A 27637-nucleotide genomic window follows, 5' to 3' on the forward strand; every position below is an offset into this window, starting at 1 on the left:
GTAAATTTACAAAAATCATAGTTTTTATGCTTCTCACGAACTTATTTCAGCAGAAGTGTTTCCTGTGCTTTCTGAGTACTGCTTAACTCATTTAAAACAACATTTTGCCCTCCACATCCGTGAGTTTCGAATCTGAGAATTCTACATCCATAGATTCAACCAACTGTGGCTCAAAATTTCCATCTGCAGTTAGTTCAATCATCAAATGTGAAAACGGAAGGTATTGTACTATGCTGTTTTAAGTAAGGCACTTGAGGTCCTAGAATTAATCCCAGTGGATAACCAGGGATGACTATACATGGTGGTCAGAACCGCTGTGGCTGCAGAACCATTTTTTTAACAGAAAATAAAGCATTATCTTCCTTAATGCTAGGAATACCCAGAATGTCTTTATGAACCTCTCAGGGCTTAGGGACCATGATTTGAAAACTCTTGTTGCAATTCTTTTCTCATATTCCTCTTAATAATTACTTCAACAGTTATTTAATACGGTAAATTCATTCATCCCACTGGATAATAGAAATAGACTCTTATTTGATCTTGGAACATATCCAGACACATTCAAATAAAACACACATTGCTCTCCCCGGAGTCTGGCCCTGCCTCTCCGCCAGTGTGGCCTGGCGCTCAGAGGAGAAGTCTGCTTCTGAGCCAGGTGGCAAGAAGAACAGGAGATGTGACCTCAGACAGTCCAGTCTAGCTCAAAGGTAGTTGTGGCACAGTGGAGCAGAATAGGATATGCACCCAACACGTGAAATACTTAACACAGAGGTGAGAAGAAATTTGAGGGGGAAGATGATTTGGCAGGTTCATGAGTGGAGACTCAGTGACCTCTGGAAAGGTGGTGGGTCTCCTCTGACCAGGCCTTCTGCTTCCTCACAGGAGGTGCAGCCATGAAAGCCGGTGTGAAAGAAGGTGACCGGATCATCAAAGTGAGTGAAGTTCCCTCTCTGGGCAACCCGCCCCCCTGGCAGGGGAGGGGGAGTGCAGGGTCACTTCCGGCCTTGGCCTGTCCTGTGCACTTCCGTTTTCATAGCGTCTGTCATCAGCCACTGACCAGGAGGGTGGTACCGTGAGAATGAGTGGTATACCGTGACAGAGAGTGGGGACTAAGATAGCTGGGTTCCATATTCTAGGTCCATCTTGACTGTGACTAAGCTCTATGACGAGCTTTTCTGTACTGAAGAGCCCTGATAAATGACTCCCTGAAGAATGGCTTTGACCTCGGAACACGGCCCCCTAGGCTCCCACTGCCATTTCTCAGTCATGTCATTTGTCCCCCAACAGGTGAACGGCACCATGGTGACCAACAGCTCACACCTGGAGGTGGTGAAGCTCATCAAATGTGAGTTGGAAAGAGGTGCCAGTGAGAGAAAGTCGGGGAGCAGATGCACGGGGGCCACGGGGGGAGCGGGCCTGCTGACCCAGCAGGGTTCCTCTGTAGACGTGGGAGGCGGCTGAAGTCTTCTTCTTGGCCTGATCATCATAGACTGCCCCGGTTCCCTCCTGTCATTTCAGGTGGAGACGCTATTAATCTCTCATCTGACATGTTTATTTTTCTGCCCGTCTTTGCACTACCTTTTAGACCATGTTCTACTAAGACCAAGTCTCACTCAAATACCACTTACTCCCCTCTCCCAGTCCTGGGAAACAAGGGACTGGGTGGGCAGCTCCCGAGTACTTGTGGGTGGGGTTTTGGTTGAGCCTCTGCCTGAGGAAAGGGAGGGAAAGGAGCCTTGTGCTGGTGCAAGATGGAAGGACAGGAATTAGAGAACAGGTGGGGCGTTAACCGTGCGGAGAACTTGACCTGCAGAATTACAAGCGTAATGGAAGGAGAGGGGAGAACTGCCTCCTTTGTGCCTGAGTGTCTGCTGTTGCAAACAGCACCACTTGAGCAGCCCTCTGTTTGTCTTCCTCCAGCTGGGGCCTATGTTGCTCTCACCCTCCTGGGCTCTTCGCCCTCATCCGTTGGTGTCTCTGGGCCCCAGCAGGACCCAGCCCCAGCAGGAGCTCCCCGAGTCACCCCAGTGGTCCCCCCACCGCCACCTCCTCCACCTCTGCCACCTCCACAGCGCATCACGGGACCCAGACCTCTGCAGGTAACGGTCCTCCTGCTCCTCTTCTCATTCTGGTGTCCCTTTAGAAGAGCTGCCCTTGGATTGGAAGCAGGTTAAATCGAATGGCATGCCAGTAGGAAGAGACAAGAAAAAGAACTATATGAAGGCCACCAAAAAAGTGGAACAAAATGAGAACTGCATTAAAAGGGCGTTTCACGCCGTAGTGTCCTCTTTCCATGTAAGTGCATGTGCGGTTTATCAGGCAGCGGCATGCAGTGTTTCCTGTGTGTGTGCAGGACACTAAAGAGGCCCTTTGAGAGTATTCCTCTCCATCAGGGCGAGGGTGCACACCTCCAGGCGTGGTCAGAGGAGTCTGTAAAGACTGTTAGCAGTCACTGTTGCAAAGGGGTGGAATAAGTCAAGGAGTAAAGGAGAGGCTTCCTGGGGAAAAAGATGGCCTGGAGGAATGAAATATGGAGCCCAGTCTATAGGGAAGAGAATCAGGAAAGAGCAAGACTACTAGGGGGAGAACCCAAGGACCTGGATAACCTGTGTGAGGAGTTTAAAAAGGACTAGAGGCAGATAGTTATAGGGAACAGGATTTTCCGATTGGAAAGAAGACTGACCAGCAAGTCCCGGAAGGCTTTAGAGAGCAATTTGATACCAGATGTGATTATAGTCAGGGTTTCTAGGAATGTAGGCATGAAATCAAAATAAGATTTCACGTTTATTGAATTCCAGTGAGATAGAGAGTGTTATACAAAACATTCTTACAACCCAGGCTGTCCCGTCATAGCTCTCCTTGCCTAGGAATCACCTGGTGGAGGAGACTAAAGCTGTTGATTGGGTCCCCAACTCTCACCACTGTCGTGTTTTCCACTCTTAGGATCCTGAATTTCAAAAACATGCCACCCAGATCCTTAGGAATATGCTGAGACAGGAGGAAAAGGAGTTACAGGTAAGGTCGCTGCTGCGGGTAGACTGGCCATTGCCTTCATGAAATAATACTTTATCAAAGCAATCTACCAACGTGTACAACTTAATTTGCAGGCCATACGCTATCACAGGAACCTTAATGTCAAACCTCAGGACCTCTAAAGAATTGTCATAGGCCAGTGGAATCTGTTAAAGTGGATTTGACCGATGCCGAGAGATTTCCAGGCCTGGGCAATGATGTGCAGGGAGAACAAGAAGTTTAATTTGGGGGAAGGAAACGACCAGATTCTGATAATAGCTGTGGCTTACAGCGAGCTCCTGGCCCCTTCATTTCAGTTCTGTTGTGCCCACTGTATGTAAAGCATTGGTTTAATTCCTAAAAGATTAGATAGTTCTTGCCCTCAACATGTTGACAATCTCATGGGGAAAATTCATATTACAGTAGGAAAGAGAATGGGAGGGACAAGGAAGAGAACAGATTCTTATTATTAATTAATAATGGGAGATGTGAGGGAAACTTCACTGAGAAGATTGTATTTCAGCTGGGCCTTGAAGAGTAGGGCTTCAATAAGCAAAAGGGATGGGGAAGAGAATGCTGAGAATGGACAGCACAGCTCCAAGGCACCAAGACATGAAAACAGACTCATTTACTTAACGAACATTAAGTTCCTGCTGTGTGCTAGATACCGTGTGTGCTGCAGTGCAGTTGGGGACCAGTGCTAGGGACGAAGGTCAGAATGGTTATAGAGATAAGGAGAGATGAACCTTTCCTTTAAGGAGTTTATAATCTGGTAGAATATCAGTGGATGAATGAAAGAAGAGTTGCATTGCAGTATAATAAGTGCTGATACTAATGTTTTGACACATGTCATAGAGTAATCAAGATAGTGTGGTACTGGTATAAGGATAGGCCTGTAAATCAGTGAAATGGAATTCAGAGTCCAGAGATTAACCCATATATCTGTGGGAAAAGTGTCAAGATAGTTCAGTGAAGAAAATACAGTCTTTTCAACAAATGGTTCTGGGACAACAGGATATCTGTGCAAAGAATGAGTTTGGATTCTTATTTCACACAGTAAGTAAATTTAAACACAGTAATAAAATTTAAGTCAAAATGGATCAAAGACTTAAATATAAGAGTTAAAACTATTTTTAAGGACTATAAAACTCTTAGTAGAAAACATGGGTATTTATTCCTTGATAAACCACTTGGACTAAACAGTGGTTTCTTAGCTGTGATACCAAAAGCATAAATAACCAAAAAAAAAAGAAAAGATAAATTAGAGTTTGTCAAAATTGAAAGCTTTTGTGCATCAAAGGACACTATCAAGAAAGTAAAAAGACAACCACAGAAGAGGAGAAAATATTTGCAGCTCATATAGGTCTCAGTTCATTTCAGTTCAGTCGCTCAGTTGTGTCCAGCTCTTTGCGGCCCCATGGACTGCAGCACGCCAGGCCTCCCTGTCCGTCACCAAATCCCAGAGTTTACCCAAATTCATGTCCGTTGAGTCAGTGATGCCATCCAACCATCTCATCCTCTGTCATCCCCTTCTCTTCCCACCTTCAATCTTTCCCAGCATCAGGGTCTTTTCAAATGAGTCAGTTCTTCACATCAGGTAGTCACAGTGTTGGAGTTTCAGCTTTAGCATCAGTCCTTCCAATGAACACTCAGGACTGATCTCCTTTAAGATGGACTGGTTGGATCTCCTTGCAGTCCAAGGGACTCTCAAGAGTCTTCTCCAACACCACAGTTCAAAAGCATCAATTCTTCGGCACTCAGCTTTCTTCACAGTCCAATTCTCACATCCATACCACTGGAAAAAAACCATAGCCTTGACTAGACGGACCTTTGTTGGCAAAGTAATGTCTCTGCTTTTCAATATGCTATCTAGGTTGGTCATAACTTTCCTTTCAAGGAGTAAGCGCCTTTTAATTTCATGGCTGCAATCACCATCTGCAGTCCCAAAAAAATATTTTGGAGCCCAAGAAAATAAAGTCTGACTGTTTCCACTGTTTTCCCATCTATCTGCCATGAAAATATAGTTCTGCTGCTGCTGCTGCTGCTGCTAAGTTGCTTCAGTCGTGTCCGACTCTGTGCAACCCCATAGACAGCAGCCCTAGTACCTGAATATGTAATACTTAAAAATCAACCCAGTTTAAAAGTTAGCTAAAGATTTGAACAGACAGTCCAATAAAGAAGACATACAAATGGCCAGTAAACACATGAAAAGATGCTCAGTATTATTAGTCACTAGAAAGAGGCCAACCAATGCTTTGAGATACCACTGCACACCCACTTGGATGGCCAGAGCCAAAATAACAGTTGTTGGTGAAAATGTGGAGAAATGTTTGTTTATATTTTGTCTCTGTATTCACTATCCTACTCTACTCCCACCGTTGATGTGAAAATGTAAAATGGTGCAGCCAGTTTGGCAATTCTTCAAAATGTTAAACACAGAAATACGATCTGTCAACATGAACCTAAGTATATACACAAGAGAATTCAAGGCATAGAACCTCTTATGTGAACATTCATAATAGCATTTATTAATTGCATAATAGCCAAAAGGTGGAAACCACCCAGGTTCTCATTAACTGATGTGTAGATGAACAAAATATGTTCTCCCCATAAAATGGGATATTATTCAGCCATATAAAAGAGTGAGGGACTGATGCATGCTTTGATATGGAAGAATCCTGAAAACGTACCAAGTGAGAGAAGCCAGACACCAAAGGCCACATATTGTATGATTCCATTTATGTGCAAGTCCAGAAGAGGTAAATCCGTAAAAACAGAAAATAAATTAGTGGTTGCCAGGAGATGGAGGAAGGGAGAAATTGGGAGTGACTGATTTCTTGTAGGGTTGAAGGAAGTGTTCTGGAATTAGATAGTGGAGATGTTTGTACAGCTCTGTGCATATACTAAAAATCACTGAATTATCTATTTTAAATGGTGAATTTATGTGAATTATGTGTCGATAATAATTTTAAAATGATTTAAATTATAAAGAGGAGGAATGATTAATTATACAATGATCAGAGAAGGTTCATGAGACGACACTTGAGGTGGGCTCAATCTGTTTCACTCTGGAAAGTGCTTTGGGCCTTCAGTAACATGATGAGCTTGAAGTTTATTCTGAAGGCAGTGGGAAGTGATCCAAGGATTTGAGTAGTGGAGTGATCATATCTTCAAAACAGTGTTCTTTAGAAAAGTATAGTAAGTGGACTGACACATAAGGAAACCTTCTCGGAGGCTGTTACAGTACATAAGAAATGTATCAACTAGAAGGGAGAAGTAAAGGAGAGAAAAGAAAAGACAGCCCCAAGTTTGGGTGCCTGGATAGATGGTGACGCCATTGATGGAGTGAGACAGAGGAGAGGAGAAGGATTTAGGGGAAAGAAATGGCGGTCAGCTTTGGATGGACTGAGTTTAAACCAGCCATGGGAGGTTCAGGTAAAAAGACCATCCTCCAGGCACATGGAGATAACAAGGATGAACCTCAGAAGAAAAGATTGGATTTTGAAATACTGATAGAGATCCGGGTAGCCTCAGCATACAGGTGGCAGTTGAAATTGGGGACTAGATGATATCACCAAGGACAGAGAAGAGGAGAGAGCTGAGGGTGGAATTTCAGAGCTGCTGTGCTTCTGTGACACACTGCATCAACCTCTAAACAGCCGCTGCTGTATTTGTATTTTAATTATTTGTTTGTCCTCCTCTATTGGACTGAGTTCCTGAAGGCCGGGACCATGCCTGCGTTGGCATATTCCTCCTGCACAGCTGGCACAGGGCCTGGCGTGTGTCAGCTCTCTGTAGATGTTTGCAGAGCTGCAGGCTCACCTAGATTTAAGAGAGGAGGCAGGGGTAAAGCTACAGCTGGGGGGAGGGGTGTGACCCAAGTCAGTGTCAAGATGAGAAGTCAGAAGGGGACAGCATTTTGAGGAGGTGGGTATTTAAAGAGCTCTGGAGGGAGGACTAAGAAGAAGTCACTGGATTTCAGAAGAGCATGGTGATGGGAGGAAGTAAACTGTGTGTGCTGGTGAGTGATTAGAAGACTAAGAAGCCTGGGCTCTACATAGAGACTCCTGTTGGGAAGCATGTTGGCTGTAAAAGGAGGGAGGAAAGAATGAGGCGGTGGCTTGAAGACTGATCAGAGTTGATGGAGAAGGTTTTGGTGTAGTAGTTTGTTTCGTTTTAGGACAGGAAACTTGAGCTTTTTTATAAGATGAAGGGAAGGAGCCATTAGAATGAGGAAACTTTGAGGATATGTAAATGATGCCCAAGAGGAGCCCGAGGCTGCTGGAGGCCCTAATCCTGTACAGGGATTAGATGGAGTTTCTCTTCTAAGGCAGAGGGTAAGGGTAGCTGCGGATGCTTTGAAATGGAGTGAAGTTGGGAACATTCTTACCAGATGATATTATCTGCAGAGACTAAGAGGAGGGCTGAGGGCTTGAGAGGCATGGAGATGAAACAGTAAGTATGAGGGGTTGCAGGGAGGTTCCAGATGAGTTTGGAGAAAATGTGCCCTCAATGTCTATGTAACTATTTAACCTACCAGCTTCACTGAGCACTTCCTATTATAGTCAAATAATAATAGCTGCCGTGCATTCAGTCAAGTAGTTAGGCACGAGACCTTCTGCTCAGCACTTTACATACATAATCTCATCCACAGCCTACATCCATCCCCAGAGGCAAGTACCACATCTCCATTTGATCTATGAGGACGTAGTCAAGCTTGCCCAGGTCTACACAGCTAGTAAGTAGAGGTGCCAGCGTTCAGAGGCAGGCCTCCCTGACTGCAAAGCCCAAGCTGTGTGCTAAAAGGGCTCTAGATAAGTGTCAGTGGTTCCCAGATGCAGGGCTGGGGGACGGGGGTGCTGGCTTCCTTGGTCCACGCTTCTTCGTCTCAGCTCCTGTGGTTCTCGCTGTGTGTATGTTTCCTCCTTAGCATTTTCTGTGTGTGCTGGTCTGGCCAGTCACTTGAGTTGCAGACTCTTGAGTTGCAGTCAAGGAAGACCTCATTTAGCATGCAGGCCTTAAGAGCAGGTCAGATCAGGACCGGCCTCTGTCCTGTCTTCTCTCTGCCATCGCCTCCTGTATTCTGTTCTTACCACGTGTACCTCTTCTTGCTCCCGCGTGATGGTGAAATGACACACACCTCCTCAGAGGCAGTGATCTCCTTTCTCTCCCCTTTGTTTCGGGATAACTGCCGACTCTCCCCGCTGGTGAGTCGTCCATTCTCTACTAACCGCTCCTCTGCCTTTTCCCCTCCTCCTTGTCCTCCTCGCCCCCTGCCCACCCCACCCCCAGCGTATCTGTGAGGTGTATAGCCGGAACCCCGCCAGCCTGCTGGAAGAGCAGATCGAAGGCGCCCGGCGGCGAGTCACTCAGTTACAGCTGAAGATCCAGCAGGAGACTGGTGGCTTAGTGGTGAGTGACGGCAGGCTTAGCTCTAGGAAGGGCTCGTGCAGGCGGACGGAGGGGAGTGTGAGGGAGGAGCCTAGGACAGAGGCTTCCCGAGTCACACAGGACCCTGGGGCTGAACCAGTGTGTGTTGTGTTTCACAAAGCAGCAGAGGGCAGCAGCTCCTCATTTAGCACCGTGGAGACCGAGCGCTGTCCTGAACCTTGGGACCCCATGAGAAGGGGTAGCCTGTTTCTCGCCTTCCAGCAGCTTACAGTTGCAACGGAAATGGAAAAAAAAAATGCAGTAAATCAGACTGCCAGCTTTAATTTGCTGATTATCCATCCCCTGCTGGGTAGTTGCCTCATAGCTTAGGTATATTCCAACACTAATCTTACCCATTATTCATCTGGTAGCTTTTCCTGTCACCTCGCCCTCCAGTAGTAGGTCTTATCAAAGTAACGCGAGCATTTTTAAAAGTCAGCCTAAGTAAAGGGACCCCAGGCAGTTGAGAGGGATCTGTAGCGGCAGCTAACCACACTGTGCAGGAAATCCTAAGGAGGAGATGCTTCCTTATCTGTCCTAGTCAGGGACTTGACGCTTCATTAGTGCCTTACTTCTGTCCATCAGGCCTTCATTCTTTGGGTAAATAAGTAACTCTCCAAACACTTTTAAGATCTCCGAGAACAGTATTTGCCAAAATCAATAGAAATTATTTGAGGATTATGCACTTTCTTTTTTAGACCATCCAGATCAAAAAAGTCTGAGAAACGCAAGCTGAACAAATTTAAACTTTTACTCTCTGAAGAATTTCTCAGTATCACATGGTTGATAGAAGCTCAGGTTTAGGATTTAGACCATCTGGATTCACCTCCCAGCTATAGTGCTCACCAGCTTTAAGACTCTTGGGCAGGTGACTCAGTGATTCCCTGGGAGGGGACTTCCCTGACAGTCCAGTGGTTAAGAGTTCACCTCCCAATGCAGCGAGGGTACAGGTTCAACTCCAGGTCAGGGAGTTAAAATCCCACATGCCCTGTGGCCAAAAAACCAAAACATGAAACAGAAGCAATACTGTAACAAATTCAATAAAGGCTTTAAAAAATAAAAATAATAATCCCTGGGAGCCTTGGTGTCCTCATTTATGAAATGGAGATACGGCAGGATCTGCCTGATGGCGTTACTGTCAGAGTTAAAGGGTGCCCTCAGGACGGGGCCAGTGTGTGTCTGCTGCTGCTGCTGCCTCTGTGCTCACATGCTGTGTAAGTGATGAGTCCGAAACACTCAGCTTGGAATCTAGGGGTCTGAGCGTCAACCCTTGCTTTATAGTTTACCTGCTGTGTAGCTTGGGCAAGTTACTTAAGATCTCTGGGCTTCTGTTTTCTCATTTATAACATGGGAGTACTATACCTGCCTCCGAGTTGTTTAAAAAAAAAATAAATGAGATATAGACAAGAGTGCTTCATAAACAGTAAAGCATTAGCAACATTATTCCCTCCGCAGTGGCTGGTCAGCCTCAGGCCAATGCCTGTCAGTCTTCAAAGACGTTAGAGGCAGAGGTTTGCGTCCGCAGGAGCTTTTCATGCTCCCTGATGGTTCGGAAGTTCTTTCAGAGACGAGCCCAACTGAGGCAGTAGATGCTTTGAGGTCCAGGGTGAGAAAGCCAAGTAAGTTTTTGGAAATTTTATCACTAGTAAAGCTCCCTTTTCCACCATTAGGGGTCACCATTCACCTTAAATTGTACACATGAAGCACTAGCTCTTCTAACTGGGCGTTTGTAAGGCGATGAAGCAGAAGAGGCCACTAACTGTAAGCAGATGTTATCTGCTGAGACTGAGGGAAGGGTTGATTGGAGGAAAGCAGTAGCGGGGAGAGATTCACAGCGTCTGCCCTCCCTCCGGACCTCTCTTCTTTTTAGGACATACTCCCAGTCTATGGGGACGCCAGCCAGAGATCGTCGGAAGGTGAGTCCCCTCAGCACCCCTTTTTTCCTCTGGCACATCTCTAGTTCACACCTCTTATCTATCGTCCCCTCCCTTTGGGGCAAATTCAAGGGGGGAAATACAGTCCCTGCCTCCAAGAAATAAAGTAATAAGAGAAAGCAGTCCAGGTGACAGGGAAACAAATGTGTAACCCATAGCCCTGGATAGATAAGTGCCGAGGAGATGCTAGGATGGTGGTGGTCTAGACAACAGCGTGCCTGCCAGCGCCTGGCAGCTCGGAGCCCAGGAGATGCTGTCATGAGAAGAAATGGATGGGAACCAGGAGAGGGTAGGGGTGAGCTGAGGGCTAGGACTTGTTGGGAGGTAGAGCTATGGAGGATTATTCTGGAAGGTGACAGGGCCTGGGCACAGGTGTGCGGATAGGTGAAAGCTAGATATCGAAAGTCTCAGGAGAGCTAAAAGGAAACTGGGAAAGAGAGGCCGGTGGCAGCTTTGCCCTCCTGCCCTGGGCACAGGTTCCCGGAATAAAGGCCCTTCTCTCCCCCAGGCCACAGCTCCTTCCTTACCGTGTAAACTGTTTCCTTCCCAGGCCGACTCTCTCTGGATTCCCAGGAAGGGGATAGTGGCTTGGACTCCGGCACAGAACGCTTTCCTTCCCTCAGCGAGGTGAGTGCCAAGGCGGGGTTTGGGGGGGAGCCCCATTTAAAACCAAGCGTTCAGTGTTCCTTCTCTGGGCGTTGATAGGTTCTCTGCTCACCACATGCACCGAGGCCTCTAGCTTGTCATCTGGGCCCTCTGCTGTAGTTCTAGTTCCAAGGGTTTTAGTTCTAAAGAAAAAGGGGGGTTAAATGCATCCTATATGCAAGATCATCAAATCTGGCTTCTGTTTTATCATAGTCAACTCTGTTATATAGAGTCAGGTGGAGAGAGAGGCTGTAGCATTAATTGTAGCAAGCCTTGTTTCAGTGTAAGAGAGCAGAGACAGAAATTCTGTACAACAGTAACTGGACCAAAAACACATCTCCACCTGGCTGCAGATAGCATCATCTTAGGGTAATACAGCAGATCCGGCCAAATTGGAAGTGGCAGCTCCTCTTTCTTAGTCATAGATCTTTCACTTGAACAGTTTGTCTTCTCTGGAGTGGTCAGAAGAGCTTCAGGCTTTGGCCTCAAAGGTGGGCTTTTTGGTGTTCTCAGGCTGCATATATTAATTGCAGATATGAACTGGGAATATAAAAATTAGAGTGAATGAAAGAAGTCATAACAGTGTTATCAAAATATTTACTTAGCCAGCTTAATGAAATAAGTAAGTAATTGAAAACATGTTTAAAACCTGATTTTAAATAATGGTTGGAATTTTATTTCTTTACTGCTCCTTCCCGTTTGTGGGAATATGATGAATGTGTGTGGAAGGCTCAGTATGTCGGAAAGACACCAAGGGCGAGGAGGGTCCTAAATAAGCCGCAGTAGGCATGCCCCTGCTGGCCCCACGCCTGGAAGCAGGGGGCCTAGCGGGCAGTGAGGTGAGGCTGCCTGGGGAATACCGCATTACTGACTATCCGATCTTCAGCAAGTCTCGGGGCCCCTCCAAGGCTTAGTTTCTTTGTGCGAGAAGTGGGAGGAACAGTAGCTTCTACCTCGGAGGGCTGCTGTAAGCATCAAATGAGGTGATACACAACCGAGGGCTAGTATAATGCCAGGCACAGAGTCAGTACTAAATTTTTATTAGCCGATGAGCAGAGCCCTGAGGATCTCCTGGGCGAGTTTCTTTCTCACGGAGTCCTCTGTTTCTCTAGTCCTTGGCGAATCGGAACTCGGTGCTGTCAGACGCTGGGCTGGACAGTCCTCGGACCTCCCCTGTGACCGTGGCCCGGCTGGCGCAGCGCCACCGGCGGCAGGGCTCCGACGCACCGGTTCCCCCCAGCACCGACCAGGTGGGTGACCAGAGCCACGCTGGGCTTTCTCCTTTCCCTCTTTTCGGACCTGGGCTCCCCATGCATGGCCTGGGATGATCAGACTGAACCCTGTTTAGACTGACTAAAGGACAGATAGTGAAGGAAGAACCTGGTATAAATACATACATAGGAGAACGGCTGTCTTGAGTTTTTGGGTGAAGAGTCAGTGAATACATCTGTAGGGAAGTGATGTCCAAGGAACAGATTGCTGCTCTTTATTTTATTGTCTGTATAGAACAGGAAATAGATTTGTTCAGTGTTTCTCCAGAATAGTAACTTTCAACCTTCTGTTTCTTTAGCAAAGTTCCTTTCTTGAGCAAAATCTTATTATTTCACACCCTGATATAGAAAACACAGTAAAGCTCACTACCTGGAACTTTTCCTAATCAGCCACCCCACTCTGGCCCCCGACCGCAGGAGTACTTCTCTGGAGCCCTAAGGTTCTGCAAAACCTGATTTGAAAGCTACTACTTTCAAGGGTTACTAGGTCCAGGGGGAGGTTTCAGGGAGACAAGTTTTGGCTCCATGCAAAAAGCTTGCAAAGAATCTGAGCTGTAAGACAATGGAATGACTTGAGAGCCAGGGAATTGCCTGTCATTGTTCAGACAGGAGCTCAGTCATTCCCTGTTAGAGACATTGGCAAGAAAGCTCTGAGTTTTCTAAAGCCTCTTAAAATTCTTTAAAGGTTCTTAAAATTCATCTGCTACCGCCGTAATTTTTTTCCATATCCTCATACTAACTGTATAATGTTACTTAATATTTTTCTCTATGCTGCTAAGTCACTTCAGTTGTGTCCGACTCTGTGCAGCCCCACAGACAGCAGCCCACCAGGCTCTCCCATCCCTGGGATTCTCCAGGCAAGAACACTGGAGTGGGTTGCCATTTCCTTCTCCAATGCATGAAAGTGAAAAGTGAAAGTGAAGTCATTCAGTCATGTCGGACTCTTAGCGACCCCACGGACTGCAGCCTACCAGGCTCCTCGGTCCATGGGATTTTCCAGGCAAGAGTACTGGAGTGGGGTGCCATTGCCATCTCCGTTTTAAAACTTAAGTTTATTTTTAAAGGAAATCTGCCATTACCTTATGTTGAACATCAGACACAATCTGATGCTCTAGTTCTCCCTGTAGAATAGGGTGTAGTTACTTTTCAGGTCTTGGAGGGGAGAGCAGGGAAGTGGATTGCGCGTGTATTGAAATGCTTAGTGCACCAGCTGCTGTGCTATTTCCTTTAGGGAAAAAAAAAATTCTAACTTAATTGTCACCACCAGAAAAGGAGACAGGCATGAGAATCTTCATTCAGTGAGAGACTGAGACAGAGAAAGGCTAAGGGACCATCCAAAGACTCAGCTTGCTAATGGCAGCATCAGACTAGAATTTGGTTTTCCTGAGCCCCAGTGCAGAACTGCCTCCTGTCCTGGATGCTCTTTGAAGACCTCTCCCACTTCTGCGCACCCCACCCCACCCCCCCTTAGTAGTACTACAGGGCCAACCAAGGAGGTCCGGCGCACATCCTGTTCTTAAAGGAAGTTTTACTTTAGGTGGCTAATAGGAGCAGGTATGGAATAATTGGTCCCAGAGTCCTTTTCCTCCTCCTCTGAACTTGTTTCAACTTGGAAAACTATTTAAATTGTTATTTTTGAGTGATAAGAGCACATATAGTATAATTCCAGTTGCTTAATAACAATTTATGTTAGTAAGAACACAGGTGCAAACGTATACCATCCATGAAACTGTTAGCAGCTAGAAGGTAGAATCATAGGGAATTCAAACTTTGTTATATAATTCTGCAATATTTGATTTTCTTAGGAAATGGCAACTCACTCCAGTATTCTTGCCTGGAGAATCCCATGGACAGAGGAGCCTGGCGAGTTATGATCCACGGGGTCAGAGAGTCAGACATGAATAAGCGACAGAACGCACACACAGCTACCTCTACAGTGGGTTCAGGATGAGCTACTCAGCCGCTGCTTTCCTTGGAAGAGGCTGACAAGCTCTTAGATCGAATCCCCAGCAGTTTTCACACCACCTGAGTACCACTGCGATAGAAACCCCAGGTGGCACTACTGGTAAAGAACCCACCTGCCAATGCAGGAGACATAGGAGACACAGGTTCCATCCCTGGTTCAGGAAGATCCCCTGAAGGAGGGCATGGCAACCCACTCCAGTATTCTTGCCTGGAGAATCCCATGGACAGAAGAGCCTGGTGGGCTGTGGTCCATAGAGTCGCAAAGAGTCAGACACCACTGAAGTGACTTAGCATACACGCACACATGATAAATATATTCTGCTTTTGCAATCAGAAAAACTGTAAGGTTTGTAAAGACTTTAAAAAAATAAATCCTTCTCCCAAACATGCGAAAAGCTAATGCTTTCAGATTTCACTAGAGAGCCAAGTAGAGCCAGAAGCAGTCATCCAACACCCCCTGGAAATCCTGGACCTCAGGGGAGTGAGTGTCAGCGGAGAGGAGGATACTCAGGGTGTGTCTGAGGAATACAGGTCCAGCACATGAGGCCTGACTGTGCAACTTCAAACATGCCTTTATAATGGGGTGCTAGACTCTGATCTCTAGATGTATCCTGAGTCTCTCGTGTTCTATACTCAGTCATTCTGACCACAGAGTCTGTAAATATCCAGGAGAACAAAAATGAGTGAGGAGTATTGGGGAGAAACTGTCAGGAGAAGTCTCTCAAGAAGGTGGAATAGGAAGGTATCTTAGACCTGAGAAAAAGGAGGCATGAAAAGTGCCTACTCTAGACGGGTTCCAGAACACAGCCCTCGTTGGGGAATCACTGAATATGAGGGAGAGTAAACTGAGTGAAAAGTATAGTTGGGACAAGAGCTTTGAGAGCTCAAGTCACCTTTAGGAGAAAGCCTAAACTGAAGCATCTGAGAAGTATGCACAGTGTGAAATCTCTCATAGACCTAATTGGTGGCGGAAGAGGGGAGGCTAGAAAACCCATGCTGAGAAGCTTGCATTTTAGACAGGATGTGGGGGTTTGGCCCGGGAAATGATGGCAATGATGTTGGAAAAGGATCGGCTCCATCCCCTTTCACTCAGGGAGGCGGAGAGGGACCACAGGGCTCTCCTCCAGCAGAGGCGGAGCTCGTGGAGGCAGTGGGTTTGGAGGCTGTGTGTCTGGGGGGTGGGGGCTGCTGAGGAGAACAACAAAGCCCCCAGCCCACCCGTCCAGCAGGAGCTCTAGGTTCTTACTTTGCAGGCTGACACTCCCTCCTCAGATGTTTCACAAACAGGAAGTGAGCACTTTCTCTCGCTTCCCATCTTCATAAGTCATGTGACCAGGCTTCTCTGAGTCTGCCCTGCCCCACCCAGGAGCAGTTGCCTTCCTGCAAGTAAAAGTCATTGATTCTGTCCTCTGAGATTTGGGGAAGGTGGGGAGGTGCCGATGTGGAGCAGCCCTGTGTGGCTTTCCTTGTCAGCCCTATGCCGTCCCTGAGCAGACTCCACCGCGGAGGCCAGATTCCTGTCCTCTGCCCTCTCATGTCTGCAACTTGACTCTCTTCCCCAGGGTGTAGATCAGAGCCCAAAGCCTTTAATTATTGGCCCAGAGGAAGATTATGACCCGGGTTATTTCAACAACGAGGTAACAGTTTCCTGATTTTTCTCCTTTCATCATTCTCTGTCATACCCGCCGCTCTGCACTGGCACCAACTGGGAGGGAGCATGGGGGAGGGAGCCACGCTTATCTGGCGGGGACCACGGGAGCTGAGCTGAGGCAGGCAGCGCCCTCCCTCTGTGCCCTCCAGCCCTGCCCATCCTTCTGCCTTCCAGAGCGACATCATATTCCAGGACTTCGAGAAACTCAAGTCGAGGCCAGCTCACCTGGGGGTTTTTCTGCGGTACATCTTCTCTCAGGCGGACCCCAGTCCCCTGGTAAGTCGCAGGTGTCTGTCTCAAATGAATGCTTGCTTGTGCTTGGCCTCTGTCTGTGCGCTCTAGATATGGTCAGTCAGATCCATGGGCACGACCCAGCGTCACGAAGACAAGACAAAATAGAAAAGAAGGGGCAACCTAGGTGAAACGGACTCTTGCTGCTAGCTGTATCGATAACACAAGGAGGAGGAGGGAGGGCTAGACTACGAAAGCTGTCATTCTGAATCTGCTTGGAAGAGATGGTCTTTCTGGGTTTTTGAATGAAGGTGGATACAGATGAATCATGGGGGATTTAAAGAGCACCCCTTGTAAATATACAGTGTTGCCACAAGAAAGCTTGACAGACAGGCAAGGTGATAAAATGTCTTCAGTCTGAAGGTGATGACAAAGAGGATCGATCATGACAGGTGGAGATCAGGGTCCCCGGCGACAGTGCTTTGAGCCAGCAGCCTTACCAGGTTCTGTCATTCTGCTCAGCTGCTCATAAAGGAAGGGAGAGGAAGGAGAGAGACTGGTGTCGCTTGTTCTCCAGAATAAGCTTCTTGCCCTTGGCACGCACTGCCATCTTTCCTTTCCGCGGCTGTCTCTGTTAGAAGCCAGAGTCAGCATCCGTCTGCTCAGCAGGTGTTCTGTGAACACCCACGTGTACGTCCCGAGCACTCGTATCTCAGGAGCGTTCCTGAGAGAAGATGAGATACAACACAGAGAAACACAGGCCCTTAACAACAACAGATGAGCAAATACGAGACAGAATGTCACGTGAGGAGAGGAGTCAGAGTGGGGGAGTGATCGTCGTGGGGGAGGCGTGCGCACACCAAGGGCTGGGAATGATCAACCACAGGTTTCTGAAACACTCTCAGCCAGGGCTTCTCAACCTCATCACCACTGACCTTTTGGGGTGCTGGCGTGTGCATTGCAGGATCTTAGCTGCATCACTGTACTCCACCCACTAGATGCCAGTAGCAGACGTAACAGTCAAAAATGCCACTGGACATTACTAGGTGTCTCCTGGAGGGCAAAAAGACTCCAGGTTGAGAATCACTCTAACCCATTTTCTCTCTCCTAGCTTTTTTACTTGTGTGCAGAAGTTTATCAGCAAACAAACCCCAAGGATTCCCGAAGCTTGGGAAAAGACATCTGGAATATTTTCCTAGAGAAAAATGCGGTAAGGCAGTCATAAATTGGACTACAGTTTGGTTATATTGTTTCGACCACTCAGAAGCAGAGGGAAAACTAAGCAAAGCATTCAGGCCAAATTTAGACAGGTTCTTAAAGAGGATTCCTGGGTTCTGCTCCTAGCTGTAGTCTCTAAAGTTTGATCTCCTCTTGTACCTCTTTTGTTCCACATGTGGCAAGGTAGAATGCACATTGCCTCTCTCTGAAATGTTTAGAGAAGAAAAGAACTTACATCATGTCCTAATTGGTTTCCTCTGGATCAGTGCCCTGGTTTCCTTCAACTCTCCTTGCCTTGCTCATCCCTGGGATGAAGACATCAGATGATAGAAATCAGTGAGCCAAGAGGCGAGCCCAGATTGCTGAAGCTCAGCCTGACTTGCTCTTAATGCCCAAAGGCAGAGTTCAGAGGGAGGGGACCCCAGAGCGTCTGGGGCAGATGAGCACTCTGCCTCTGGGCGTAGCTCCCAGGGATGTGTCGGGGTTACCTGGTGGCAGTGCCCTGGCCTGCAGAGGGTCGTTCCCATCTTGGACTTTCTAATCTGATCAACTAAAGTAATTCCAAAATGACTTTGTTCATCTGGCAGTAAGCTACTAAGACTAATGAGATTGGGAAATAAACTGTTTTTCCTCAAGATTTTTATTTCTGTTCCCTTCAGCGGGTCTTGAGTAAGGAGGTTAGAGCTGCCAGTTGCTCCCTGTTGGTTGTTAGGGAACCGCCTGAGGATCGAGCTGTCAGGCGCTTGTAGAGCAGAGCCAGGCAGCGCACTCATGGGAAGACTTGGTAACAGAGGCCAGCTCTCCTCTGGGAGTGAAAGAAACGGGAGGCTGTCAAATCGCCTCATAAATATTTCTCCCTCGCGGCTAAACTGGTCCCAGGTCACTTTTTTGGACCTTTCCATTCTGTGCACCCTGATGTCCCTGAAAGAAGAGTGGGGAAAGTACAGGGGCCACCCTAGAGTGTGGCCCTAGCTTGCCTTGCCACCTCAGAGTCCACTTCTCACATCGCTAGCCTAGAATTCAGTTGGCGGGAGGTGAGGAGGGCGTGGTGGTGCAGGGAGAGGGGAGCGCAGGTGATGTTCCGAAGCCCCTCCGACCCTGCATGGCACCGCCCACCTCCGCTCGGGTGTGTGTGTGGACCTCACCACTTCTGCCCCCACCTCTGTCTTTCAGCCTCTGAGGGTGAAGGTCCCAGAAATGTTGCAGGCCGAAATTGGTAAGCTGGCTCCTTGGTCAGTTCGTGTCCTTTTGGGTCCATCTTGTGCTGGCCCCTCAGGATGGGGCACGGGGAAAGGAGGGGACGCACACAGTCCCTGCCTTGGGCAGCTGTTCTCAGATTGGAGGAAATAGGGACAGTTCCTCCTCGCAGTCGTCCATGGACACGCACAAATAGAGGACACACCCTGCCTGGGAACTTGTCATGGGGAGTCACGACTTCATCAGGAGACCAAGGTCTTTTCTCCCAGCCTTCCCCGTGACCTGTCTGGGCCTCAGTTGGCTCAACTGTTCCAAGAGGAAATTGGATTGCTAGACCTGGTCACTCATCAGGATCCCTTGGGGAATTCTTTCTTAAAAACACAGAAACCAGGGCCTCACTCCACCCCACCTGCAGTCAGAGCCCTGGAGTGTCTTTGTTCTTTTGTTCTGCTTTGTTTGAGCTCCTTAAGTGACACAGTGAGGAGCCAGTGCACGAGCTGGTCGCGCTGCTGCCTCCACTCGAGTCTGAGTAGAAGAGCGGAGGGGGCAGTGTGGAGAGGATGTCAGTCTGAGAGGCGAATCCCAGGAGCTTTCTAGAGGGTAGGAGTTTGAAAGCACCCTCGAAAAGAGGCACTTTCCAGGCCCGGGTGACAGGAAGCTTGTGGGCACAGGCAGAGGGAGAATGTAGGGACAGGAAAGGCACCGTCCAGTTTCTGGTGGGGAGCTGGGGCAGCCTTGCTTTTTCAGCTTTGCGAGCTGGGCCTGGGGCCATGGAGGAAGACTGGGCCTCTTCGAGGTTTGCCCTAGATGTCAGAGCACAGCGTCTGGACACATCCAGAGACGAGCTTTAACGTTTCCCCACTTAATGAGTGTAGAACACCCCGAAAATACTTTCGTCCTTCGGGCTTGGACATCAGGATTCCAGTCCTGAGTTGAGAGACCTGGTAGGTCCAGGCCTCCCTTGCCTTAGTCAGCAGGACAGAACACCAGCTTGCCCTCTGGGACCACAGGGGACTTGGAGGTCCTGAGCTGATGCAGCCTCCTGCTCCCCACCGCCCGTCCCCGTGCTGTCTTCCCTCTGCCCCGCCACAGACCTGCGCCTGCGAAGCAGTGAGGATGTGCGCGCGGCTCTCTGCGAGGCTCAGGAGGCGGCCGTGCCCGAGATCCAGGAGCAGATCCACGACTACAGGTGTCCGGCGCCCCCTCCTGCGCCCTCCCTGCCTCCTCGCCCCTTTTCTTTCCCCTGGTGTGTGTGCGCGCGCACCTCACTCCCTGTCCAGTGTTGAACGTTGGTATACATTTGTTTCTCTCTGTGTGTCTGGCTCAGAACAAAGCGCACCCTGGGGCTGGGCAGCCTATACGGTGAAAACGACCTGCTGGAGCTGGATGGGGACCCTCTCCGTGAGCGCCAGGTGGCCGAGAAGCAGCTGGCTGCCCTAGGAGACATCCTGTGAGTCTCCAGTACACCCCCACCCCCAGACATGCTGCACAGATTGATGTGGTCCATGGGTCTGTTCCCCAGCCTCTCCCCCTCTTCCGTTTCTTGCCTGACCCGTCTTCCCCTGGAAGATGGGGAGAGTCCCACCCTCCTGCTTCATGTGCCAGGCTGGGGCTCCTGGCAGTAATCCAGTGGTTGTGACCAACCACAGGCTCCAGGAACGCAGGGAGCTTTCTTCTCCCTTCGGAGCCTCTCCCTGACGGTTCTCCCTTCTTGCTCGAAGGTCATATCTGGCGCTGAGTGTGAGAGCTACACTGTGATTGTCCAGGGGATGAAGTTCCTTCAGGAGGCAGATGGCTCATGGGAAATTGAACCATTCTTAACCAAGTGCACCAGAGTGCTGAGCTAACTGAACTTAGGCACTTCTGGAACACCTGCTGTGGCTCTCTCTTTCCAGTCCTGTTTTCTGAACATGTCCCAGGCTCCTGGAATGACGTTGTGGGGATGCTCCCAGGCGTAGACGTGGATTTTCACCCCGCTACTGCTTCTCCACTCAGTAGCTCTGCGGCTTGTTTCGTTTTGGTCACACCATGGGCGTGCAGGGTCTTCATTCCTAGATCAGAGATCTAACCTGTGGCCCCTGCAGTGGAAGTGCTGAATCTTAACAGCTGGACCGTCAGGGGATTCTGAGTAGTTGTCTGACCTTGATCAAGCCGTTTCATCCACCTTGAAAGTGAGAGTTTTAGTCATTCAGTTGAGTCCTACCCTTTGAGACTCATGGACTGTAGCCCACCAGGATCCTCTGTCCATGGGTATTCTCCAGGCCAGAATACTAGAATGGGTAGCGATGCCCTTCTCCAGAGGGGTCTTCCCAACCCAGGGGTCAAACTTCAGTCGCCTGCGTTACAGACAGATTACTTAGCGTCTGAGCCACCAGGTCTCATCTAAAGTGACAAAAGTTGGGCTAGATGGTCTCTGCTGAGACTTCAATTCAGCAAATATTCATGGAGTCCCCACTGGTGCTAACCACTGTCTAGGCTCCTGGGGTGCATCAGTAAACAGCAGCGCTTCTGGAGCTTATGCTATCGTGGGAAGAGGAGGCAGTGTATAATAAGTAAACTGTACCTAGTGCAGGCTGAGGGAGGTCAGGAGCACCTAAGCCAGTGGGTTACGATTTCAAATAGAGCCTGGTCCGGGAAGAAAACGGGGACATCCTCCTTGGAAACGTCTTGGGGGACGAGCACCCCAGGCAGAGGGAACAGCCAGGGCATATTTGAGGAACAGTAGATGAGTGTGGCCAGAGCAGATTGAGAAACTCAGTGCTGACATCAGAGGTAACTGGAGGTACAGCCTCGCAGAGCCTGTTGTAACTCCTTTGGTTTTTCTCTGTCGGTGAACAGGAGCCACTGGAGCGTGAGGCTCGAGTGTGGGTGGAGGGTGGTAGGAGAGCATGGAGGGGTTCCAAACAGGGAAGTCAGCCACTGTAGCTCACACAGTAGGGCTCAGGCCGGAGCCTTGGTGATGGGGGCTGTAGAAAGAGGTCAGCTCCAAGTGTGTGTTGACTGTAGAACCAACAGGAGAAATTTCCTAAAAAATGATGTATAGGATGTGAGAGGAAGGAAAACCAGGGGAGACTCCGTAGTTCTTGCCTAACCAACTGAAAGGACAAAGGAGCCATCAGCTGAGTTAGGGACCGCTGTTTGGGGGACATTTTGGTGGCAGAAAGTCGGGGGCTCAGTCTTGCAAGTGTCAGAAATCTCAGGTCTTTGCAGACATCAGACTGGAGATTTGAATAGGCAGCTGAGTGTATGAACCTGGCGTTTGACAAGAGGTCCGGGTTGGAGATGAGACTAGATGAGGCCCCGTGGGGCGGGCACAGTCTAGAAACGACCCTTGGGCCGCAGCCTGAGTCTTTCTGGGCCTTCGTTTCCCAAACCACAGCCAGGCGATGGCCGCCACCCCAGTGACCCAGGGGCGGAGGCAGAACGCAGCCCAGCCTGTTCTGAGATCGTCGGCACCACAGAATTGCATGAAATGATTACTGACAGCACAGGTACCCTACTTACAGCGGCTCCTGTTTAAAAGAATGAAGCCTTTGCCTCATTAAATGGATATATAATACTGACTCATGGGTTATTTTGAGTGTAAATATTATACATGTAAATAGCTTAGAATCGTGCCTGGCCCATAGTGAGCACGCAGATACTAGTTGCTGTTGTCATTTCTCTCTTGTAAACGGGTCCTGTGAGTCAACTTTCAAGGTATTATCTCTGCTTCCTCACCTTCTTTCCTCTTGCCTCAGTGCCAGCCCAACCCTTCTAATTTAGTCCTAGGTAGACACAAAGAGGAGCCGCTTCCTCCGTAATAGCTGCAGAGGCTGAAACAGACACCAAGCAAGAGGCTGTATTTGCCACAGTCCCCGTTCCTTTTAGCCAGAAGGATACCATCATCACTGTCACTCTGCTGAGTCTCTCAGAGGAGTGAGAACCCCCACCTTCTGAGCCCCAGGCTGGCTCCAGAGCTGAGAACAGGGGTCTGAGTCTGACCTTTCATCAACCAGCTCCCCTCCCAGACACCCTCCTTTCCTCTAGGAAAGGACTTACCTTCCTCCCAGTCTTGCACAGGCGGACGAGCCTCTCTCTTTGCAGTCTGAGTCATTTGTTCTCTCTTTTGTTCCAGGTCCAAATACGAGGAAGACAGGAGGTGAGTGAGTCTGTAAGGTTTCAAGGTGGAAGGAGTGGGGCTGAGCTACTGGGCGGTGCGTCTCTGCCAAGGACAGGGGACTCCCTAGCGTCAGAGCTTAGTTCCCACGTGTCTGTGTCACATAACACAGGGGTGGGTCACAGGTCCAGGCCTGACTGCCAGGAACGTGGGCCTGCTCTTCAGTGTGAGGACACCAAGCTGCCAGCACCCCCATTCCTGGCCTCCTCTTTTCCACCCACATCAGCCCTGGCTCTGCCTCCACTTCTTTCTCGTAAACCGCCGAAAGAGGGAGCGGTGATAGGATCAGCCTGTGTTAGCAGTACCTACAGAGGGGAGCTGGGGTACTCCGTTGGCACTTTTTTTTTCCCTTGCAGCCTTTGTTTCTCAGCAGCCAATGTTAGAATGAGTATGCATTCCTTGAGCATACATGCACACATTTCATAAGGGAGAGAAGATGGGGATAGAAGTCTTGTTTCAGAGAGGAGGAAAGCCAGGGCTGAAGCATTTGCTTCATTGAATCCACAAAGTGGATAATCTTTCTACTGCATTGAGAGACAAAATACATTTTTAAACACAGAACTCTGGACAGTTTCATTTCTGGCAGTTGGAAGCAACCGGACAGATCCTTTCTATTCTTTACTCCTTGTACTTGGGGTGGGTGGTGGCAAAGGCAGCTTACCTGGACTTGCCGGAGCCAGGTGGCTTTTCTTCCCGTCCCTCTGCCATCCCAGCCTCGAGTATATGCCTGAGGACCTTAGCTATGGGCTTCCACCGTCCTCCAGGCATGCCTGTGGCTCATTTGCTTTTGTTTTGATGAACTGATACGTCCTTCCACTGCCCACTCTCCCTTGGTTGGGAAGAGTTCTGCATAGGAAAAGAATTCTGACTTCTTCTGGGAGTCATGCAAGTCAAAACACCACTACCACCCCACATTCACACTCACCCTGCCCTCAGAGTCCCAGCCCTTCCACCGGCTTCCCATTCACCGCCTGCTCCTCTCTTACAGCGGCCCCATGGGCTTCGCCCTCAATACCTACATGAGCCATGCGGGCATCCGTCTTCGAGAAACACGACCTCCCAACACGGCTGAAAAGGCCCAGTCCGCTCCTGACAAAGACAAGTGGCTGCCCTTCTTCCCGAAAACCAAGAAGGTGATGGAGCTCCCGAGACAGGAGCATCTCTTGGCGAGATCCCTGCACTGAGGCAGCTGGGAGAGCCCTCTCCGGTTGCCTGGCTCGTCCTGCTGCCTTTGGACACGGAGTCATTGAGAATCGCCAGACTAGATCTCTCTCTCCCTCCCTCCAGTCCCTGGCCAGAAGCAGGTGTGCTAGTTAGGGTACAAGCATGAGTCTTCCACCAGCTGCTTGTTTAGGGCCAATCTTAAGGGAAGTGGCCAGGTGATCAGGGCCCAGTCTGGCTCCCGAGGCCTTCTACAAACCCTAGTGTTTCTTGTCTCAGCAGAGCAGCAATTCCAAGAAAGACAAGGATGCCTTGGAGGACAAGAAGCGAAACCCCATTCTCAAGTACATCGGGAAGCCCAAAACCTCTTCCCAGAGCAGTGAGTATTCGGGGAGCAAAGCCTTGGGCAGGGGCCTCTGGCCCTTCAAGGCCAGCACGTTAGCAGGGCCTTCCTGTGCCCTGGGAGCCAGAGGCCTGAACCCCACGGTCAGCTTCCTCAGTGCTCCTGCATCCTTGCCGCACCCAGCACAGGCTCCTGAGGTGCAGGGAACTGCTCCAGATCCACGGAGCTCGCGCTGGTGCCTAGGTCTAGGAGCTCAGAGATACCGAATAGCCATGCAGAGGGGTATCCCCGCCTTGGAAAGACTGCCCTCTTGACAGTCAGGGCCTCCTTCATCCTCACCCATGGACTTATCTGTCCTCCTGAGGGCATGTGTGTTGGGAGCAGTTATAGGCCCTTGAGGGAGGGTTTCAGTGACTGTTAAGCTGAACTGAGTGGAAAGAGGGCAGGTTTGGGACCCAGAGGCTCCCTCATGCCATCAGAAACCCAAACCTCCATGGATCCTGTCACCGATCTCTTCCCAGCTGTGTGTCGTCTGTCTGGACGTTGCTGCTGGCGCTCCCAGTTATTATCTTAAGATCCCCATGTTAGTCTTGGAAATCTGGGAAGGACCGTGGTGCAGGCCTCCTGCCTTTCCTGAAATGGCTGTCTGAGGAAGGCGGGGAGGAGGGGGCTCTACTGGACCAGTCCTGGTTTTTGCCACTACCTTTCATTTTTCCAGCTTGATGTAATTTTTATTTTGACTCTTGAAACATTAATTCGATTCTTCATGGTTTGCTTTTGTTTTTGTTTGTTTTCTTTTAGCATTTTATATCCCCTTGTCCCCTGTGGAAGGTAAAAGGACCATTTTATTTGGGTTTTTCTTTTCATTAGCATTGAGTTTCCATTTTCCAAGTCCTGTCTGCCCTCCTTCCCCTCTCCTTCATCTTCTCCCATTCTGCCCATCCTTCCTCCCTTTCTGCACTCCATTGCTCCTGTGTGTGGCTCCATGCTGCTAAAGCTCCCCAGGACAAGCCCCTGCCAGGGCCTCCTGCCCTCACGCTGGGCACAGGAGTCTACTGCCTGATGCAGGGTGGGAGGGGCTGGGCCGCTGCCTCCCAGGTACAGCTCCTCCTGGCGGTGCTGGCAGAGGCCAGCTCCTGGGCCCTCCGGGATGTTCCGCGACCTGAGGCCTTTCTCTCGTTCTGTCACCTCCCTGTGGGCGGCTCCAAAAGTCCAGGCTCTGTGTAAGTGAGGGGAACTCTCACACTGAAATGTCCTGCACAAGCTCCCCAGGTTTTCGTTTTCAGTTGCTGTAATAAAATCCTCATTTTTTGAATGTTATGTGGGGTATTTTTGTTTGTTTTTTAGCTAATGGTCTTCAGCAGTTTTACCCTGAGGTATTTTAATTTCTGTCATCTCCTTTGCTTAAGCCCTTCTGTGCAGCACTTGCATCTCTTCTTACTCTTTAAAGCTTTGCCAGTGTCGCTGCAACATTTAAAAAGAATGACTTTATGTATATTAGAGGACCTAATATCTTCTAAAATCTGTGTATTTTTAAAAATAAATACATATATAATTGGCATTAAGCCAAAGAAACTTAGAACCTGGAGCCAGACAGGTTCTTTTCCCATACATGAAGTCCATATGCTTAGATTTAATTAAGTGATTAATATTCTCTAGGTACGATAGTAAATCAAAGGGAATAAGAGCAGTGAGATGCAATCAGAAGTTTAATCAATTGCTAGAATTCACTTTATATAAAATGACGATTTAGAATAATGATTTTCAAAGTTATTTTTAAAGTTAAATCCCTAGCCTTGTTATGCTATTTTAAACAATAAAAGTAAAGAATTATTGGGGCAGGGGGAGGGGGGAGTCTGTAAAACAATGGAAAAAATGAAAGAATGGCCTTGAAACACAGGCTTTAATTTCTTAGCACATACTTCCTCCCATCCACCCTCCTTGAGGTGGGCATGAGGTAAGCAGCATGCCTAAGACCTGCCCCGGCTGCTTGCTTTGAGTCAGCCTGAGAGGGACCAGGAACACCCAGGGTGGAGTTGCTGATCCCAGGAGCAGGATAAGGATGCTGGGTATTCACCATCTCTTTGAGTCAGATCTTTCTGTTGTCATCGCATGATTTGATTTGATGTTCTCGAGTTCCCAGGACATCAGACAAATCTGTATGCGCATCTGAAACCAAACACCCACCAAAGCTAGAAAACCTCGTTTACTGAGAAACTTGCCATTTATGATCATCAGCTATTAGCCTGGTTTATTAGTTAATGTATCTGATTGTTAGTGACAAATAATTCACTTTTACTTTGTTTCATTGTTATTCAAAGAATGGAGGAAGGAGAGCAAAGGCTGCTGGTAAAACTTTTGCTCTTTTCAAAACTGCGTTCCTTTCGACGTGTTTTTCCCCTGTTACTCTGGGTTATTCAGTTATACCAAATCTCAGGGCCACACCTGCTCCTTGTCTGGGGTGTAAGCTAGGGTGTAACTATATCCCAAGAACTGGGCCTTTTCCAGGTGGCCCAGGGGAGGGGGAACAATGGGCTCTGCCTGGAGTTGCTGTGTTCTAGGACGTTCGCAGGCTCCCGCATCATCCCCCAGCCAGGGATGCTCCAGGCTGTGGCTGCACAGCTGCCCCTGGCTCCTGCAGTTGCCCCGGGGCCCAGGTGCACATTCATTCTGGGACAGGCAGCTCTGACTGTAACCTCCAAAATGAGAGTGACGGCAACAGCCTCGACTCCTACCACATACACACAACCTCCTATTCTGCAGTTTCAGAAAAGCGTTGCCTCTCTAAAGGGTGTGGAATGGTGAGCTTTGAAGAGCCCAGTTAAATGTTTTCCTGTTTCTTCTGGCTTGGAAATTTTCTTATGAATCTCAGGTTTAGATCCACAGGGAGATTTAGATTTGTGTATGTCAATGGCAGAGTCTCTGGTTAGTACAGATAGGGTCAGGGCCTGGTGCCCAGGGATATTTGTCTTGCCTTCTGTGTCCCACTTATTTTTCCTATTGGTCCAGGCAGAGTGGCATCTTTAGCCCATCTCTTGTTCTGACAGCCTGGACCTGGAGCTTAGCAGATCCTCTTTGAAGATGGGAGCCACTGAGCCCCCAGCCTGAGCTTTCTTCTCCAGGGTCTCCATGTGGTAATACCACCTATGCCTTTTTGCTCTTACCTGCCCTCTCTACTTGGAACACAGACAGCTCTTTTGTCTTAGCTTTGAATGCCAGAGCATGACATCTGTCCTTCTGAGACCCACTCCCCACCCACCACTGGTAATGGTGGTCTGATTCTTTAATATAGAGATGAAGAGGCAGGGGTGGAGGCAGAAAGAACAAGAAGGCAAGTCGAGAAAAAACACAATGGCGAACTCTAAAAGTGGTATAAATTTGAAAAGTGCTTGGTATAATTTGGCAACCTGGCCAAATTAC

General features: G+C 48.8%; 1 protein-coding gene across 4 annotated transcripts in view; it reads left to right on the forward strand.

Moving 5' to 3' along the window:
- ARHGEF11 (Rho guanine nucleotide exchange factor 11) overlaps positions 1-27637 on the forward strand; it is a 110347-nt gene that overhangs the window by 66656 nt on the left and 16054 nt on the right. For 2 of the 4 annotated variants that reach the window (XM_068966691.1, XM_068966694.1), the window contains exons 4-21: positions 883-932; positions 1288-1345; positions 1921-2099; positions 2944-3015; positions 8305-8424; positions 10313-10358; positions 10927-11003; positions 12134-12271; positions 15820-15894; positions 16083-16184; positions 17251-17349; positions 18531-18573; positions 19647-19743; positions 19882-20004; positions 22672-22695; positions 23702-23846; positions 24157-24253; positions 25019-25048. In XM_068966691.1, the coding sequence (XP_068822792.1) occupies positions 883-932; positions 1288-1345; positions 1921-2099; positions 2944-3015; positions 8305-8424; positions 10313-10358; positions 10927-11003; positions 12134-12271; positions 15820-15894; positions 16083-16184; positions 17251-17349; positions 18531-18573; positions 19647-19743; positions 19882-20004; positions 22672-22695; positions 23702-23846; positions 24157-24253; positions 25019-25048 (1575 nt within the window). The remainder of the gene's footprint in view (positions 1-882; positions 933-1287; positions 1346-1920; positions 2100-2943; positions 3016-8304; positions 8425-10312; positions 10359-10926; positions 11004-12133; positions 12272-15819; positions 15895-16082; positions 16185-17250; positions 17350-18530; positions 18574-19646; positions 19744-19881; positions 20005-22671; positions 22696-23701; positions 23847-24156; positions 24254-25018; positions 25049-27637) is intronic. The other 2 variants (XM_068966693.1, XM_068966695.1) reach the window with 2 other exon arrangements.

Source organism: Capricornis sumatraensis, chromosome 2 (assembly GCF_032405125.1).
Source record: "Capricornis sumatraensis isolate serow.1 chromosome 2, serow.2, whole genome shotgun sequence".
Taxonomy (NCBI): domain Eukaryota; kingdom Metazoa; phylum Chordata; class Mammalia; order Artiodactyla; family Bovidae; genus Capricornis; species Capricornis sumatraensis.